The sequence below is a fragment of the Pinus tabuliformis genome, chromosome J (assembly GCF_031772625.1).
Source record: "Pinus tabuliformis cultivar Carrire ecotype Pingquan chromosome J, CPIR1, whole genome shotgun sequence".
NCBI classification, from domain to species: Eukaryota; Viridiplantae; Streptophyta; class Pinopsida; order Pinales; family Pinaceae; genus Pinus; species Pinus tabuliformis.
In genome coordinates this window covers 1,094,644,915-1,094,664,102 of record NC_142295.1, presented here as the reverse complement: position 1 = coordinate 1,094,664,102, position 19,188 = coordinate 1,094,644,915, and the positions used below count along the sequence as shown (strand labels likewise).

General features: G+C 40.4%; 1 protein-coding gene across 4 annotated transcripts in view; it reads left to right on the top strand.

Moving 5' to 3' along the window:
- Positions 1-8,117, top strand: part of LOC149230849 (arginine biosynthesis protein ArgJ family) — a 291,055-nt gene extending 282,938 nt beyond the window's left edge. For 3 of the 4 annotated variants that reach the window (XM_089379077.1, XM_089379075.1, XM_089379076.1), the window contains 4 exons: positions 6,820-6,897; positions 7,001-7,146; positions 7,249-7,319; positions 7,649-8,117. In XM_089379077.1, coding sequence (XP_089235203.1) covers positions 6,820-6,897; positions 7,001-7,146; positions 7,249-7,319; positions 7,649-7,731 — 378 coding nt within the window. In that variant the 3' untranslated portion in view covers positions 7,732-8,117. The remainder of the gene's footprint in view (positions 1-6,819; positions 6,898-7,000; positions 7,147-7,248; positions 7,320-7,648) is intronic. The other variant, XM_089379078.1, reaches the window with a different exon arrangement.
- Positions 8,118-19,188: the final 11,071 nt, after the last annotated feature.

Genomic DNA, 19,188 nt, shown 5'->3' with positions numbered 1-19,188 from the left:
CCCAAGGCTCACCTCCTCCAACGTAGCTTTCCTCTTGCCACATGTTTCTCACCATCTGCGCAGTCACTCCAAGTGTCTATGTGGGCCCCTCCTCTACGTGGTTCTTTGGCCCCCCCTTGGCTCACCTTTTAAGTTACAACGTTGTGCTACTAGGGAGTGTCTTTATTCATGAAGTGAGTATGTCCCCCTCTCCTCACCTTTATATTTATAAATAGCTATAGAAGGCAAAATTGAGCAAAATCGAATATTCCAATTAGCCATGGCTAATTAGGAATATAACAGTCTCCCCCAGCAAAATGTTGCTTGTCAAAGTGATGGATGCTGCAATATCTTCTCACTCTCCCAAGTGGCATCCTCTTCCGATAAATTCCTCCACCTCACCAAGAATTCCCGGACTGACTTGCTCCGCAGCCGCCTCTCCCTGGTATCAATAATAGCCTCTGGCTGGAACACCAAATGCCCCTTGTCATCCGTGGGTGGTAGCTCATCTGTGACTATCACATGCTGCCCCAATGCTTTCTTTAGGCATGATATATGAAAAATGTTATGAATCTTGCTGCCTTGGGGTAGCTCCAACTCATATGCAACCTATCCAATCTTGCGTATCACCCTGTATGGCCCATAAAAGCAGGGCTTGAGCTTCTCAACCCCCTTCTGCTTCAGTGACGACTGTCGGTATGGCTGTAATCGTAGGTAGACCAGGTCCCCTATCTCAAACTGTCTCTCCACCCGACCCCTGTCAGCATACAACTTCTGCTGGTTCTGTGCTGTAGCGATATTATCCTTGAGAGCTCGGAGAATATCCTGACTCTCTTGGATCCTTGCTAGCACCAAACATCACGTTAGCAAAAGATAAAGGATGATATCCATACAAAGCATAGAGAATGGTGACATACCGATGGACATGTGATGTGTAGTGTTGTAGCAATACTCCCCTAGATGCAGCCACTTCAGCCATGCTCTCTACTACCCACTGACATAGTTACGCAAGTAGCCTTCCAACCACTTGTTAACTATCTTTGTCTGCCCGTCTGTCTGTGGGTGATAACTGGTACTCGATGTCAACTCTGCCCCCACCAACTGGAAAAGCTCCTGCCAAAACCCGCCCATGAAATGGCTGTCCCTGTCACTGATGATGGTCTTAGGAAGACCATGTAGCCTGAAGACCTCTCTGAAGAACAACTCGGCCACTTGTGCTACTATGTAGTGTGCAGATATGGCGAAAAAATGCGCGTACTTTGTCAGTTGATCAACGACGACAAAGATACAATCCTTGCCCTGCACCATGGGCAACCCTATGATGAAGTCCATCGAAATATTCTCCCATTTCCCCTCCAGAATGGGAAGAGGCTGCAATAATCCTGCATGATGGCTCATCTCCCCCTTGTTCCTCTGGCAAACGTTGCACTCCCGGACATGCTGGAGTACGTCCTCATTGAGGCCCTTCCATGAGAACCTCTCTCTAATGGCTCTGTAGGTTTTGGTAAACCCCTGATGGCCTGCCAATGGTGAATCATGTGATGCCTGAAGTATCTTTTCCTTGAGCTGAGATCTCTCAGTCAAGAAGATCCTGTCTCTGTAGTAGATGATCTCATCGCCCACCTTGTACTTGTCATTCGTCACCTGCCCATCCAGAACCTCACATGCAAATCTGTCCTTGGAGTACTCTACTAAGAGTCGAGCCCTCTAGTCTGCGTCCAAGCTCATAAGGGACAACATGGTTGGTCTACGTGAAAGGGCATCTCCTACCTCATTGTTCTTACCCTTGACATACTCAATGTCAAAGTCATATGCTTGGATCTTGCTGATCCACTTCTACTACCTCTCCTGTAGCTGCTTCTACTCCAAAAGGAACTTGAGGCTGTTGTGATCAGTCCTCACCCTGAACCTGTTACCCACCATATACTGCCGGTACTTAGCCAATGCATGCATGATGGCCAGCATCGTATATAGAATACAACCTCTCGTGCGGAAAGAGCTTCCGGCTCTCAAAGGCTATAGGGTGACCTCCCTGCATCAACACTGCGTCGATTCCCTCTCCCAACACATCACACTCCAAAAACAAATGGCTGCGTAAAATCTGGCAACGCAAGCACTTGGCAGCTGCTCATGACCTCCTTGAGCCTATCAAAGGCTCGTTGTGCTGAATTTGACCAACTGAATGCCCCCTTCCTCGTCAAATCTGTCAGGGGTGCAGCAAGCTGTGAGAAACCCTTGACGAACTTCCAGTAGTAAGTACAAATGCCAATGAATCCTCGAAGTTCTGTCACATTTCTCGGCTCCAGCCAATCTCTGATGGCCCTGATCTTCTCCTCGTGGACCCTCACTCCGTCCACTCCTATGATGTGTCCCAAGTATAACATCTCTGTCAACCCGAACTCACATTTGGAGAGCTTGGTGTAGAACTACTGCTCCTTCGAGATGCGTAATACTGTCTCAATGTGCTAGAGATGCTCCTCCCAAGTCCTGTTGTAGATGAGTATATCATCAAAGAATACCAACACAAACTTCCTCGAGTGACTACGGAAGATGTGATTCATGCAACACTGGAATGTAGTTGGGCATTGGTTAGCCCGAAGGGCATCACCAAAAACTCAAAGTGCCCATAGTGACACCTGAAGGCGGTCTTGGGAATGTCCTGTTCCTCACGCGAATCTGATGGTACCTAGATCTCAAATCAATCTTTGAGAAGAACCGGGCTCCTCTCAACTCATCCATCAACTCATCGATCCTGGGTATGGAGTACCTGTTCTTCAGGGTCTTCTTGTTCAGGGCCTTGTAGTCAATGCACATCCTCAATGTATCGTCCTTCTTCTTCACCAACACCACGGAAGAAGCAAAAGGAATTGTGCTCGGCCGAATGTGCCCAAGAGCCAGCAACTCCTTAATGGCCCGCTCAATCTCATCCCGATAGGCCTTGGGATGCCTATAGGGGGTAGTAATCACTGCCTATATGCCATGCTCAAGCTCAATGGTGTGCTCAAACCCCCGGTCCGGTGGCTGTCCTGGCGGAATCTCCCCAAATACTATGGCATACCAGTCAAGGATGGACTGTATCTCTGGGTGCACTGTCTGCCCTGTAGTCCCTACCTCCGATGCGGACAGCTCCACTGCCCACTCTATGTCTCCCTTCTGGAAGACTGCCTCCATCTGATGAGCCGAAATAGTCTGAGGCGGATATGTATGTTGTCCCCGTATCTTCTCATGCCTCCTTGTCTTCTCATCATCCCACTCCATCTCTAGGGTCTTCCAATCTGTCATGACCTTCCCTAGAGTGATGAGCCACTGAACACCCAGTATCATGTTGGTGTTCGGAATATCGACCACGAACAAGTGGTCAGTGAATGTGTAAGTGCCCATCGTCACGGATAACTCTGGTACATAACGTGCACACACCATGGTCTGATCTCTTGGGACCAAAACGAAAACCCATTGAAGCTCTCTGTCTGTATAACTCTCTACTCAACCATCTATGCATCAATGAAGTTGTGGGTTGCCCCATTGTCAACCAAAACTGATACTCGCTAGCCACGTACTATCCCCCGTACGTGCAGCGTCAAATACTTGAGAACTCCTCGCAATGCTGCAAGGGCTCCTCCAGTAGGTGCAAAAGCTACACCACCCACTGCTGGTGGTGGAGGTGGCAAACGATCCTGCGTAGCATGACTACCTCCTACCTCCACATCATCCTCCTCATCCTCTTCCCCACTGCTCTCGGAGACGACCTCAATAAAATGTGCTTTGCCAGTAGCACATCTATGTCCCGGTGCCCACAACTCCTGACAAGTGAAGCACAACCGCTTCTTCTTCAACTCCCTCCTGGCATCATCATCAATTTGTACTCGTCCTAGATTCCCCTTCGAAGGCGGAATCCTCACATCCTTCCCCTTAAGCTGAAAAGCCTGTCGCTGGGTGTAAGGTGTCCGAGTCCTGGGTAAGACATCCTGTAGGTCCCGGGTCCTACTAATAGCATCCTAAAGGGTGGTTGGTCTAGCGGATCTGACTAGACCCCGAAGTGGCTCTGCTAACCCCTCAACATACATGTAGATCATCCGTGCCGCGGACAAATCTGGGACCATCACTGAAACTCTCAAGAAATCTGAATGTAGGTCTCTGGGCTCCCAGTCTGTTTGAGCCTCATTAGCTCCACAAAGTGCTGTTCCGAATCCCTCCGGTCAAACCTCTCCATCAATGTCCTGGTGAACTCGGCATATGTCGTCATTGTGGAGTGTCCGAGTGTAACCATCCCATGGAACCACCAATCCTGGGCCTCACCATCCAAATGTAATGTTGCCACCTTGATGGCCTCCGTCTCCGACATCTGGTTAAGCTGGAAGTAAATGTCCAGCGTCTCCACCCAAGACTTTGCTGAACTGTTTGATGAACCATCAAACGTAGGCAAGTGGAATCTACTGGCTGTACGGTGGGTGTCACCATCATGATATTGTCGGTACCCTCTGTGATGGTTGCAAGGTCTACTATCTCGCTGGAGTTGAACAAAGTCTTTGAATGAGAGAGCCTCCCTGAACTCCTACCCATAAGCCTGGTACTCTGTAAAACAATCGCCCATATGACCGGGCTTTGCCTCCTGCTGGGCTCCAGCCCCCATGTTTGCTCCTAAGAAAGTGAGCATGGTAGAGCGTGTAAGGGCATGTGAGGTCACCTGCTGAGTAGTATCACGCTGCCATGGCAAATGGTGGGATGCACCCGATCCCTCACCAACCTGGAAAACCCGTGGGCTCTCACACTGTCTAGCCTCTACTACTGTGAATCTATGCCCCATCACCTCAATCTGCATCGACAGATCCTGGACCGATTTGAGGAGCATGTCCGCAAATCTCTTCTCGTCATCATCTGCCATCGGATTCTCCTGCTCTGCGTCCACCACAAGCTCCTTCTGTTCTGCGTCCACCACAAGCTCCTCCTGTTCTACGTCCACCACTAGAACACAGTCTCCCTCTTCGTAAGTGTTCTCCAACCTACGCCCAGTGTCTCTATATCTCCTACCTCTGTAACGAATGTAGGGATTTTCCCCTGGTGTCATAGATTGCTAGCTCCACAGGCTGAGCCAGATCTATGGTCTGATACCACTGTAATATCCCTTATTAGGAATATCTGTCAAACACAAACAAACTCCAACCAGAGATGGAATGAGAGGGCATTTACCAGATATGTCGCCTCTGAAAAGAGGACGGGATTTGGAGGCTACCTAGCCCTTTCCAACTCTGTCTAAGAGTATAGGAGAAGACATACAAGTGGTATAGTAACCGGGAAGCTCAAAGAGATAAAGATAACAAGGTGCAACATATAACAATATAACCATAAGCAGATACTCAAGAAATGCAGAGAGAAATGCTAAGCCATTTTATTATACTGAGTAATAGAATGAGTACAGAAGGTGATCAGAAAGATGGCACCTCGACTTGCACAAGGCAAGTGAAGAAATACACTCAGAATAGCAAAGGAATGACCTTTCTCTGAATTGCGTTCAAGCTGCTGGAGAATTGTCGTGCTGCTACTGTTGCTAGAAATCAAATGAGGATTTGGGGCTATTTCCTTAGAAAATGTTGAAACTCTGGAATCGGACTCTACTCAAGAAACCCAGGAAGCTTTTCTGAAATGGCCGACCCCCCAAAATCGCCCCCTTGAGGACCCACGCAATCCCTCAAGGCTCTGCGCTGCCACTGAAATAAACCCACCACAAATCTGCCTGAAACTCAGCCAAAATCCTCCAATACGCAAGGGTTGATCCCCTGCTCAACCTCCTAGCACAAATCCCCCTGCAAAACCTCAATCCAGAACTGCTCCCAGAAAGAACTGCGTCATCCCTCTCAAGACTGCGCAACTATCTAAGATGCTCAATCCTCCTGCCAAAATGCTGATGGAACTACTGCAAAAATACTGATGGAAATACCTTGCCCGAGCAGGCACTCGAAGTCCCCCGGGGCTAAGGGTGAGATCTCCGAACGGAGATACTCAATGCACTAAACAGTGCTGCAGACTAGCTAAACAGCCAGCATGCTCTAAGTCAAAGTGACCAGCTCAAATGCACATAATCGAATGCCAAAATGAGGAGGCTCCTCTCTCCTTTATAGCGTTGGCCTCTCTGAATCCCAAGGCTCACCTCCTCCAACGTAGCTTTCCTCTTGCCACGTGTTTCTCACCATCTGCGCAGTCACTCCAAGTGTCTACATGGGCCACTCCTCTACGTGGTTCTTTGGCCTCCCTTGGTTCACCTTTTAAGTTACAACATTGTGCTACTAGGAAGTGTCTTTATTCATGAAGTATGTCCCCCTCTCCTCACCTTTATATTTATAAATAGCTATAGGAGGAAAAATTGAGCAACATCGAATATTCCAACTAGCCATGGCTAATTAGGAATATTACATGGTCATCTTTGTTTCACCATCCTCAGGGCAGCTTGTTAAACTGGAAGTCTGGTATTTCCTATCTTGACAGTCATCTTAGAGCTCTATTAAATGGTATATGGTTTCTATTGTGAGCACTATACATATTTAATTGTATAGAATCCACGATTGTTGTAGTCTTCATCGAAAGTATAATTCAGAAATACATGTCTATTCTAGAATCTATACTGTCCTTTCTATGGTATATGTCTACTTTGTGGATAAGGGATCAAGGAAAACTGTAGCTTTTAATATTCTTTGTGTTTGTCAATATCAGCAGATAAAGTGGTACTGTTGCTGCGTTTTAGATGCATAAGTTTAGATGATTTCTTGCCTATGCAAAAATTATATATTAAGATACCTGTTGCATATTCTGCCATTGCTGATAATTGTGATGGTGTATGTTGACAAGGTGACGGTGACTGGTGCCAATAGTGAATCTGATGCAGCAAAGGTTGCCCGATCAGTGGCATCTTCATCACTCACAAAGGTTGGAGAAATTGGTTGTATTTCTTCTGTCTGTACTTGGTCCTTAGTGTACACCATGATTAATGGTCGAGGAATCTGATCAAGGATTGTCACTTCATCTGCAGGCTGCCATTTATGGAAGGGACCCAAATTGGGGTCGTATTGCTTGTGCAGCTGGGTATGCAGGGATTCCTTTTAAGCTAAATGACCTCCACATTACTCTCGGGGACATTGTGCTCATGGATGGTGGACAACCATTGCCATTTGACCGGTCAGTGTCTTGCTGGCATTATAAATCACATCAGCTATCTTACAACAACATTCTGCTGTATGCTTGCCCATGTTTCTAAAGATTTAGATTTTGTCGTCACAGGGCAGCAGCCAGTGCTTATCTGAGAAAAGCTGGAGAGACCCATGGCACAGTTCTAATCAACATTTCCATAGGTAAGAACAAATCATAAACATGGAATTATGTGGGCTAGTGATTTTCATCTAAAATATTAATGCAGTTGAGCTGTTTAATCAAGAAATGTGGAGAACAATAAATTTGTTTGTTTCACTTGAATGATATTGTGCTTACTTTTAGATTGTTTACATATGTCAGATTCATACTTTTTGATACTGGTTTTCTGATTTGAATATTCCATGTGGACAAATTCTTATGAAGTTTGGTATCTTCCCTGCGAACATTGAATATCTATGTATTGTTCGTTGAAGGGATCAATTCCATTTTCTGAAATTCAATGTTGTGCATTTGTTGGAATTGTCCACAGGATCTGGCGAAGGTGTTAGTCAAGCATGGGGTTGTGATCTGAGCTATGACTATGTCAAAATTAATGCAGAGTATACCACATGATGGAAACTGCGTACTTTGTAATTCAAATCATCTGAAAATTTAAAGCTTCTTACAGCACTACGAAGATATATGTTATATATAAGTTCTTTCCCTTTTGTTACTAAGATTTAGAATAGAATTTCCTTACATAGAAAAGTTGGTGATTATAGTATAGTGGATGCGTAATTGCATGGGTACTTCTATCCACCCAAGCCGTACTACTTGTACGTGCATCCTGATGACGTTCTCCTTTACGAAGGAAAATCAACCTACCTTGTAAAGGAATAGAAAGAATGGTGATTATCACTCTTGAATCTTGAACTGTAGGTCAGATCCTCTCAATGAGGTCGATGATTGAACTTGAAATTGATTAGATCTATAAAATCACAAGTGCAATTGAAAGTGAATTTGAACCAAAACTAAACATTAATTTGATAGTCCAATATTAGCTTTTCAGAATTTAGATACCGGTATATTTGACTAGTAATTAGAAAGTTTTTAATATTTATTATCGTAGAATGAAGATTTCAACAATTCCAGAGGAAATTGTGTATAGAATTAATATCTTATTCAACATTTCGGTAGACCCTCCATCCATCATCACAGACTTCCACTTATCATCCAGGACTAGAGAATATTGAATGATAGAAAATGAGTGGTGAAAGCCTTAAATAGAAAAGAATTCAATTATTTAGCCGTTGGTAAAAATAACAATAAAATTTAACATTGTTAAGTAAAAATAATAATAAAATTTAAAAGAGTTGTTAAGGGTCAAGTCAAAAGGAGAGTTTAAAGAAGATTTTGATGAACCACACTTGTTGGTTCGAAACGAGTGGGCCAAAAATTTCTCTTATGTGATTTCTACCAAAAGACTTTGCTTAAGTAATAAAATGTTTTGAATTAAAAATAAAATTTTTAACTTAAATAAATAAGTTGAATCCAAATGGAAAAAAAAATGGAATTAAAATTAGCAAATTAATAATTAAAAATAAACTAATAAAATCCAATTATTAAATAAATAAGGAAAAAAAGAAAAAGAAGAAGTAAAAAAAACTATTAAAAGTAAATTAATAACAAATAATAATTAATTATTTTTAATATTGGATTGTTTTTAATTCAATTATTTCTTTATCTTTTTTATTGGGCATTTTTCTACTTCTTTGAATATAATTATTTAAATACAATTTTATTTTAAATTATTCTAATTTTTAAATCAAAATCTATAATTATTTAAATACAATTTTATTTTAAATTATTCTAATTTTTAAATCAAAATCTATGTTAATTATTAGTTGTTGTTAATTTACGTTAATTATTAGTTGTTAATTTATTTTTAATAGTTTTGTTTTAATTTCATAGTGGGTGTTAATTTATTTTTAATAATTGAATTTTTTAGTTTATTTTTTATTGTTAATTTGTTAATTTTAATTAATTTTTTTTTTTTACTTTGGATTCTACTTATTTATTTAAGTTGGAATATTATTTTTAATTTAAAATATTTTATTATTATAAAAAAATATTTAAGTTAGAATATTATTTTTAATTTAAAATATTTTATTAATAAAAAAAGAATTTTATTAGTTTATTTTTTATTGTTAATTTGTTATTTTTAATTCAAATTTTTCCTTTTTATTTTGGATTCAACTTATTTATTTAAGTTAGAATATTATTTTTAATTTAAAATATTTTTTTATTAAAAAAATTGTAACAATTTTTTTTTAATTTTATTATTAATTTTTCAATAGCTAAATAATTGAAATATTTTATATTTAAAACTTCCTAACTCTAACATGATTATCATTCAATATTCTTTAGCCACTATTGATAGATTGAAGGTCCAATTATACAAAATATTAATCCTATAAACAATTCTTCAAAAAACATGTTGATGAGTATAATCATTTACAAAAAGTTTGTTGAAATATAACACGAGAGTTGTTCCTTAACAATCCGACGGGATCAAAGGGAAGGCATTTCCTATTTCCAACTCTACTGTATATTTAATGCGCTTGAGATGCAGGGGCGATAGCCACATACAACGCGCGCCGTGATGACTATCGCCCCCTAGTCATCACGGCGCGCGTTGCATGTGGCTATCGCCCCTGCATCTCAACGTGCATTAAATATGCAGTAGAGTTGGAAATAGGATCCGCCTCAAAGGGAAAGTCTTACACTTACGGATGTCGAGCTTGAGTGTTTTGGAGGGGTTCAATATTCGAGTAACCCTTCATCGATTAAAGTTGAAAGGTAGTGAAACCAAAGACGGTCTCTTTTAATGGGGAAACGTTTAGTCAAGAATTGTTGCCCAGTTCAACAGTGGTGAGCCTGCCCAGAAAGGGCTCTCGACTAAAGGAGAGGCCCGGTAGGACCCGTTAGGGGGCTCACTATTCATATGGTGAGGGTGAGCTTGCCGAACTCTCAACACAAGGCCGCCATCGACTCGGCCGAGGAGGTCGAGGGACTCGGCCGAGGAGGTCGAGGAGAGGCCCGGTATCTAGGGAGCGCTGGGAAGTATCGCTGGGTAATACTGGGAAATCCCGCCATCCACCATAGCTACTAAAGGGGTAGGGTAAGCCTTAGGGTTAATGCCCTTTTATTTAAATGTTTATTGCTAGCAATTAATTTTAGTATAGATATTAGTTTTAGTACTTGTGATGTTGTGTGATGTATTAAATAAAAATTTTTGAAAAATGTTTTATTTATGTTTATGAAGAAGGATATCCAGGTGAGGAATTGTTTAGATAGTTAAAAGTGGTTGGAATTTGGGCAGAAATTTTTCAAAAAATCTTGCCATAGCGGTGTTTGAATCATGTTTTTGATGGGGAAATAAATTCCACCCCCTAAAAAAAACCTCTGGGTACCCAAAATCTTGAAGTTTCACGACTGTAACATGGATTTACAAAAATTCTTACCTGATTTTATCGAAATCTTGCCAAAATTTCCATGATTTTCAAGACAAAAGACAGTCTGTGTAGACTATGGCTATATTTATAGCTATATTTATAGACAAAAAAGAAAAACAAAGGTATATTCAATGAACCTCAAAACCTCTTCTGTAATCTGACTAGAACAGAAATGAAATATAAATAAGCTAGGGGTTCTAAATATTGAGCATCCTTGATCATCTGTGCACTCGTGGGAGTTGATGGCGTATTTCTTTCTGCCACATAGTACAAAAAGTAAATGGTGAGCTAACCTCGTGCTTAAAAGCAGACTTACACCTGATCTTCCAAAGAATGAGTAAAGTGGAGACCCTCAAGCACTGCCTGATCCCCTTGAAGGAAAAACAAGCTAGGGACTGACAATCTCCAACGAGGCAGCACACTAGTGAACCCTGCCCTGAAGCCAAACTTGATACAGATTCTGCAAAATCCTCCAGTTACTCTGAGTAAACTAAAACTCCCAAAAGATGTGCTTTACTGTCTTCCAGCAGTGACAAACAAACAGGGCAAAGGCCGTCCAAAGCCCCAGTCTTGGTCAAACAAGCCTGGGATGAAATCCCTTGATAGAACACTAACCAAGCAAAAACTCACAGCTAATAGGAAAACCGAATGGACCACGCACATGTTTGGAAGGATTATGATGTATTAAGCATTATTGAATAATAAGTTACAGGTCAGTATTAAGTTAATGGCTAAGGCAAGTATTGAAGTATGCGGTTATGTGACTCCATGTTAGTTATGTATGAAGCATTTTGACAAATGATAAATGTGAATACTGTATTGCATCGATTCTCTCTTTAAACTCTTGTGCATCTGTATCTGAGTCATGATGAAGAAAGGGAAAGATAATGATGATATGCCGTAATCTAGTGATGAAGGAGATGGATTACCAGCAATTTTGATCATCAACTAATGAATACATATAGTCTGTCCAAGGCTTCCCATGGGATCTCTGACATATGAAGATAAGAGTGGCGGTCGTTTATGTTGCAGCTGTAGTTGTGCTACCACAATAAGATGAAAATAACAGTCAAAGCTCATAGTTGGTTTTGACGTCCCAATGAAGTAATCCCTGGACACAATCCAGAGGTAACATTTGTAGTTTCGTAGTTTCGAAGAAATATTGAATTGATTGTAACAGTGATATATGATTTGGCTGCCAACAAAGATCGAATTGGTGTTGACACTAGGAGTAAGTACTACATCTTTCAAGTGAGTAACCAATAGTAGCGACATTAATCACATCCCTGTGTGAAGAAATGGGTTGCAGGTGTCTTCTGTAATCCCTAGTAATTTGACGAAATAATTGCGAAGTCAAACAAGATGTTGGCAATGTATAAAAATATTAAATTGATTAGAAATATCGCAAACAAGAGCAATGGGTAAGATTGTCAACAGAGCCCAACACAAACCGATAGTAGTACGGAAATATTATGGGAGAAATAGGTGATTTGTTTGATGACTATCATTGCCTTTGAGAAAGGTTCGTAATTTTTTACTTTTAAGGGGCAAGTATCAATGGGCTGGTTGAATGTGTGTCTCGAGCAAAGTAACATATATGGGAAAAATGGCGGAGTATAGTAAAGATAGAAAAAAATTATTTTAATGTTTATGAGGTTAAAGATAGTTTATGTGACAGATTTTTTTCATATGTTTGATGTATTTGGTATTTTTTGTGAAGTTTCAAAATAAATGTTCCCAGTTTCTCGACAAACCTCTTGCTAAATAAATTATCCCAAAAGCTAGCTACCAATATATCTATATATGATAGTTCATGTGTACTGACAGAATAACTTGTTCTTTCTTTGATTGTGTAAAAAACTTGGGATGGATGTTGTGGGATGCTGAATGCTCGGTGTCATTATGGAAGGGTTTGTGAGTTAGTGCCCCATTTTAGACTTGATGAGACAAAATCAGACTTAGGATGGATATTGTGGGATGATGAATGCTCGGCGTCATTATGGAAGAGTTTGTGAGTTAGTGCTCCATTTTAGACTTGACAAAACTTGTTAATGAGGAGATTAAGTGATTGTAATATTAAAAATACTTATATTATATGTAAATTGATTTTAATTTTTTTCTTTTAATTATTATTATTATTGGGATTACAATTAAAAATTATTGTTAATGTTATTATATGATAATAGTAATAATAAAGATTTGGTTTTGGTTATTAGTTTGGAGAAACTTTTTCCATTATTAAATTTGTAATAGGAAAAATAAATACGCTCATGATAATTTTTAAAAAAATGAGTAAATCCATTGGCATTAAGAATGATGCAATTTCTTAAAGCGCATTATTTATATCATTTAATACGAAGGATTAATAAAAAATTACACAAATTGGATCTCTCTTATACTTGATAGATCTAAACTTTAAATGGATGTATGTTGTTTCTAATTAGTTGTAATTAGCTTTTCTAATAATAATCTGCAAGTGATTATATGTTATGTAAAAATTTGTTATTTTGTAATTATAGTCAAGTTAGGTAAAAGGCGTGATTAGAAGATCATGCCCTTTCATGAAAAGGTACCCAAGGCCGTATATAAGCCAAGGGCCCTCTCTATAAAATTCATTATACAGTTTTCTCATAATAAAATATATACATAATATTTCTAATTAAATATTGAAGTTTCCTACCCCATCCAGTATCAGAGCAGGTTCGTTCTTCAGTGCATGTTCATTGCCCTCTTCTCATCATATGACATCCTATGTTCACTGTCGTGCCCACCATTGTTTCTTCTCATGCGCTCACTGCTTCTTTGTTGTCGTCTTACTTCGTGTTGCACCATCTTTCATTGTTCGAAATTGCGGTTGCATTTTGCCTTGTGCCCGCACCGCTTGCCTCTTTGTCCTTCTGCTCCCACCTATGTGTTGTAAACCGGTTCATCTCCACTGCCACAATCTTTTGACACATTCATAGTTTTCATAATTTCACGAATCATACCCAACCACTCGTATTTCCCTACCGACTGTCAACCCTGTTCTCTACGTTGAATGTTTCCCCTGATAGTCATCTCCTCCCCGTGAGTTGTTGACTCCTATTTTTGTTTGATGTCGACCTTTAAACCATTTATATATTTGTTTGGTTTATAATTCGTGACTTTATTCAATTGATTCATATTTTATAAATAATATATATATATATATATACACACTTATATATCTTAATTAAAATAGATATACATATATACAATTATTATTATTTAAAATATATATATTAAAAAAATTCAATTCAAGTTAAGGAAGAACGTTAAGCTAGATAAATATACACCATCGCATGCTCAATATCATCATCAATGATGATGAACGATTTTAATAAAAAAAAATGATAGATCTTGAGAATAAGGTCACCGATCATGTTGAAGAAATTAAGGAGCTCCAAGGACAACGAAGAGTATAAATAATTCGCTTGAGCAAAATTAAATTAATTTAAAATAGAACATGTAGCCCTTACAAATAAGGTTGATTGGAATCATAATGAAGCAATGGTGACATTGAACCCTATCTGTCAAAAGTTGAATATTACAACTAATCAAATTCATCAGAATGATGAAGCGACTCAACAATCAGATTCTTCAAATATATCAAGTCCATCACGCTCACCTCGCATCCATGAAGCTCCACATACATATTTCATTCTTAATCCACAAAATAGTAACACGAATTTTCAAAATATGCAACGCTCAAACCAATAACCCTTCTTCACCCCACCAATTGTTACATATCAACGAAGAGAAAAACTTCATCTTTCCAAATTTGATGGTAACGAAAAATATAGTGTTGCATGGTTCAATAAAGAAGAAAAATATTTCGAGATTTACGATATTGACAATGACAATGAGAAAATCAAGCATGCCTCTATGCAAATGGAAGACGATGCATATAATTGGTATATGTGGTGGAAGAAAATGACACACGCTATTAGTTGAAGGAAATTCATAAATGCCTTTTTTAAGAGGTTCCAAGGTGTCAAAGAAGAAGTGTTCTTTTTTACACTCACTAGTATACAACAAAAAGGAGATGTGAACAAATATACTAGAGAGATGGAAACCCTAGCTCATGAGTTCTTGGGTTATCAGAAGCATGCCTTATTCAATCATACATCACTAGAATTGAACCACATCTCCAGGATGAACATAAGCTTCACAACATCACCTCTATAAAAGAAGCAAGACATAAAGCAAAAGTTGCAGAAAAGAAGCTCGAAAGAATACAACAACCAAAAGTTGAAAGAGTATATTCGAGACAAATGTTTCCCTGAATTTCAAACATGAAGAATACAAAGTATGTTCTCCCACAACTACGTGAAGGAGGAAAAACCAATTTGGAAGTACAAAGATTGAAAGAGGGTAAGTGCAAACGTTGTGGTGTAAAATGGGTTCTAAACATAAATGTGTTAAAGGAAATGAAACCAAGAACCTATATATGTTAATTTTAGGTATGTTCTATGCTAGAGCAATTTATTTCAATTTTCGCAGTTAGCTCATTATTTTTTCCAAATTAGCAATCACATCAGCATTAAAGTAAACTGCAGATAGAACATAAATATAAATCGCAGAAGACAAGCTAAGACGAGAGGACACAAGATGTGGCGCTAGCCAGAGACAAACCCCACAATGTGGGGAAACCCTTGATCAATTCTTCTTTTATGTTCTTCAAAGTTCAGCAAAGAAGAGAGAGAGAGAGAGAGAGATAGTACATTTACAATAAAATTCAACACTTTGACTTATCTAGATAAAAGCATAGATCATCTCTAAGAAGATGATACATGAGATTAGTTGAAGACATGTTGCTTCAATTGATTTTCCAAGGTGACTCCTTCACCTATCGTTGTGCTGCATTTCGTCATCATGCTGCACCTCACCGCGCTGCACCATGCTACACCCATCATCATTGTACTACATTATGTGCCATTGTTGCACCATGTTGCCTTCCCGGCAGTTCCATCTGTTCCTTGCAGTTCTGGCTGTTCTTGGCAGTTCTTATAGTTCCGACTTTTTCAACTTTTCCAGCGGTTCTGGCTTTTCCAACAGTTCCCGCTTTTTCGGTGGTTCTGGCTTTTCTAGCGATTCCGGCTTTTCCGGCAGTTCTGGCTTTTTTGGTAGTTCCGGCTTTTCCGGCTTTTCCCACAGTTTCAACTTTTCTGACTTTTTTAGCGTTTCCAGGAGTTACAGCTTTTTCGGCAATTCCAGCTTTTCCTGATTTTCGGCAGTTTCGACTTTTCTAACAGTTCCGACTTTTCTGGATTTTCCGACTTTTCCAGCTTTTCCGACAGTTCTGGCTTTTCTGAAAGTTCCGACTTTTTCGGCAATTCCGACTTTTCTGGCTTTTTCAGTTGTTCTGGCTTTTCCGGCTTTTCTGACAGTTCCAGCTTTTTTGGCTTTTTCGACAGTTTCGGCTTTTCTGGCTTTTTCGGTTTTCTGGTTTAGGGCAGCATTATCCCTTAGGATCTCTCCTCCTACTAAAACCCAAAGACAAGTAGAGAGAGGAAGAGATCCCAAATGTGTGTTGAAATGACTTGAAGTCCTCTATATTTATACTAAAACGTAGATGTTGAATAGGCATGTCTATTGGGCTTTTGAGCCTACTCAAGTCGCTAGTCGTCTTGATAATAATTCCATAATCAAAATAAATTCATAACTCCATGAATACTTATTAGAATCGGATGATCTTTAGATTAATCCTACACCTCTCCATGAGAGGGATCCAATAAAAATATCAACTGCAATAAATAAGCTAACCCACATGGAGTTTGGCCCTAGTTGCCAATTTTAACACTCCCTCTTAACTAGGGAGAACTCCATCCACTGATCCATATGTCCCACTGTATTGTCTCTGCCATCAGTGCCTTGCACTGCTCTGCTTAGCTCTACTAGCCCTGCTCAGCTCTGCTGGCTCTACTATGCTATGCTCATATTTGTTGGCTCTGCTCTGCTCTGCTGAACCATGAAGAAAAAGAATTGATCGAGAATGTCTCATACCATTCTCCACTGACCCGAAGTCAGTCTCAGAGTGCGTACCACTAGTCCCAGACCAATCTCAACCGACCCAAAGTCATCATCATAATGGATACCACTCCTACCTCTCGTCCCAGACGAGTATCATCAGTCTTAGAGTGTGTACCACTGGTCCCAGACCAATCTCAACCAACCTGAAGTCAGCGTCATAGTATGTACCACTCTCACTAGTCCCAGACCAGTCCTCCACTGACCCGAAGTCAGTCTCAGGGTATGTACCACTAGTCCCAGACCAGTCTCAACTGACCCGAAGTCAGCGTCATAGTAGGTACAACTCCTATAACTGGTCCCAGACCAGTGTCATTGATCCCAGATCAGTGAAGATCATCCTAACATAGGGACTACGGTAGATACAGCGATGCATCCATTGGTACTACTATGGTCCCTATCCTCATTTCCCTACTCATTGATCAAATGAGAGGTACTTCCCATGAGTCCTACACTGCATGGGTAGGATGCCTCAACAGGAGAACTAATCAATCTTGTCTTCACAGGAGAAATTATCATCTTGCTACACAATCGCCATGGAGAACACACCATCCAGGGCTCACAGGAGAGCCAATCATCCTGCTACATAATTGTCATGGAGAACACATCATCCAAACTTCACAGGAGAACTAATCATCCTGCTACATAATCGTCATGGGGAACACATCATCCAGACCTCACAGGAGAACTAATCATCCTACTACATAGTTGCCATGGGAGAACTAATCATCCCAGCCCACAGGAGAACTAATCATCCTATTCATAGTGCACCACCAGGGGAGGCTGAGTCCCCCTATGGTCGTATGTTGCTCCAGTTAGTACCCCAAGCCCCCCAGAGCTCCCAGAGCTCAATGCATGCAACATGCAAGACCCTTATAAGAAGGTCTCTCAACGACTCCAAGTCGTTTGGGAAAGTCACAGATTTGACCTTTCCCCGGGGCTTTGACAAAATTTCTACGACCTGTACATCAGTCTCAATGCGATGGAGCCTCCTCGCTCATCAACTTACCATATCCCAGATAAGGCAGTATCTGATGTCTATCTGTTAGAGCAATCATCGAATACGAGATTCCTCAATAATCGAATCCCACCTCTAGTTGTCACAAAGAATCACAGTGGTATTCATCATGTGTACAAACAACTCACTTAAGAGCTTCTGCAACCATGCAGCTTCACACGAGATCATACTCATAGCTATGTATCCAGTCTCGGCGGTGCTTATAGCAACTGATTTATGCTTCCTCCTCATCCATGATATCGAAGCAGAATCTAAAGAGAACCGGCACTAAGAAGTGCTCTAGTGATCCTCCACACTGTCTGCCCACTCAGCATTCGAATAATCATGCAGTTTCATATTTCCGGCAGTGTATCTCAATCCATGAGAGATTGTGCCCTGAAGATATCTCAAAAGATTCTTGGCACCAATCCAGTGAGGCTCAACCAAATGTGAGTTCACCATGCTAACTGCAAAACATATCTTCGAACGGAAGTTCACCAAGAACATCAACGCGAATGAGTTTATGAAACTCAGAGGCATTTCCCAAATCTGGTTCGACATCACTACCATATGACTTCTTAAAGTTGAAATCCTCGAGGTAGACAGGCTTGCAGTTTATCATTCCACATTCAGAATCCAACTCCCTCATACTTCTGCAAATGAGAGGGTCTGCACCTGTCAAAAATAGGTCATCCTCATAAGGTGCTGGTATGAGAGGTCTATCATCCACAACCTTCGGGTAATGGTTTGGATCGGTTTCACTCCTGGTGAATCTCAACTTCATTTGACAGTTATCAATCCTCTCATACTACGCCCGGGGAGTTTTGCTTCAAGCCATAGAGGGCTTTCTTCCACCTGCATATGTGAGATTCCTGATCATCAATCTCAAACCCCTTGGGTTGTTCCAAACCTGTGGACTTGCTACATGAGGGGAATGGTCCCCTTGTAAGATTTTCCTTCGGTACATCTTAGACATGTACTTTCATGCTCTTTTTGAATTCAGGCATCCCTGTCACCATTTAACTCACAGACCTTTAGTGCTATGTGTCAATGGACATGGTCCCCAGTGGACTTCCTGCAACTTGATACAACCCTGAACCCAAAAACATCTTTGAAAATTCTATTTTCAAACACATAATTTTCCATCGATGAGTGCCACCTTGAAACCTTTGACTTCCATTGTTGAAATGGACACCGGGTTCTTCTTGCGATCAAGTACATAAAAGAGATTCTGTAAATGAATTGAGTTACCCTCATTCAATTGAGGGATAACATTCCCTACACCCTTTTCGGGATAGGTGACATCAGCTCCAAGTATAATCCCATAATTGTTTCTATCTCTACCAAATTAGAGAGTGCACGCATCTATCCGATGAAGTGCCTTGAAGCACTACAATCAATAAGCCAGATTCCCAAAGAATCTGAAGGAGAGGGCCAATACAAGATAACACTTCTTTATCTTATTAGAAACAACATTTGATTCTTCATACCTGGGGTTCCTTGCTTTCTTTGAAGAGTCGACCATTTCCT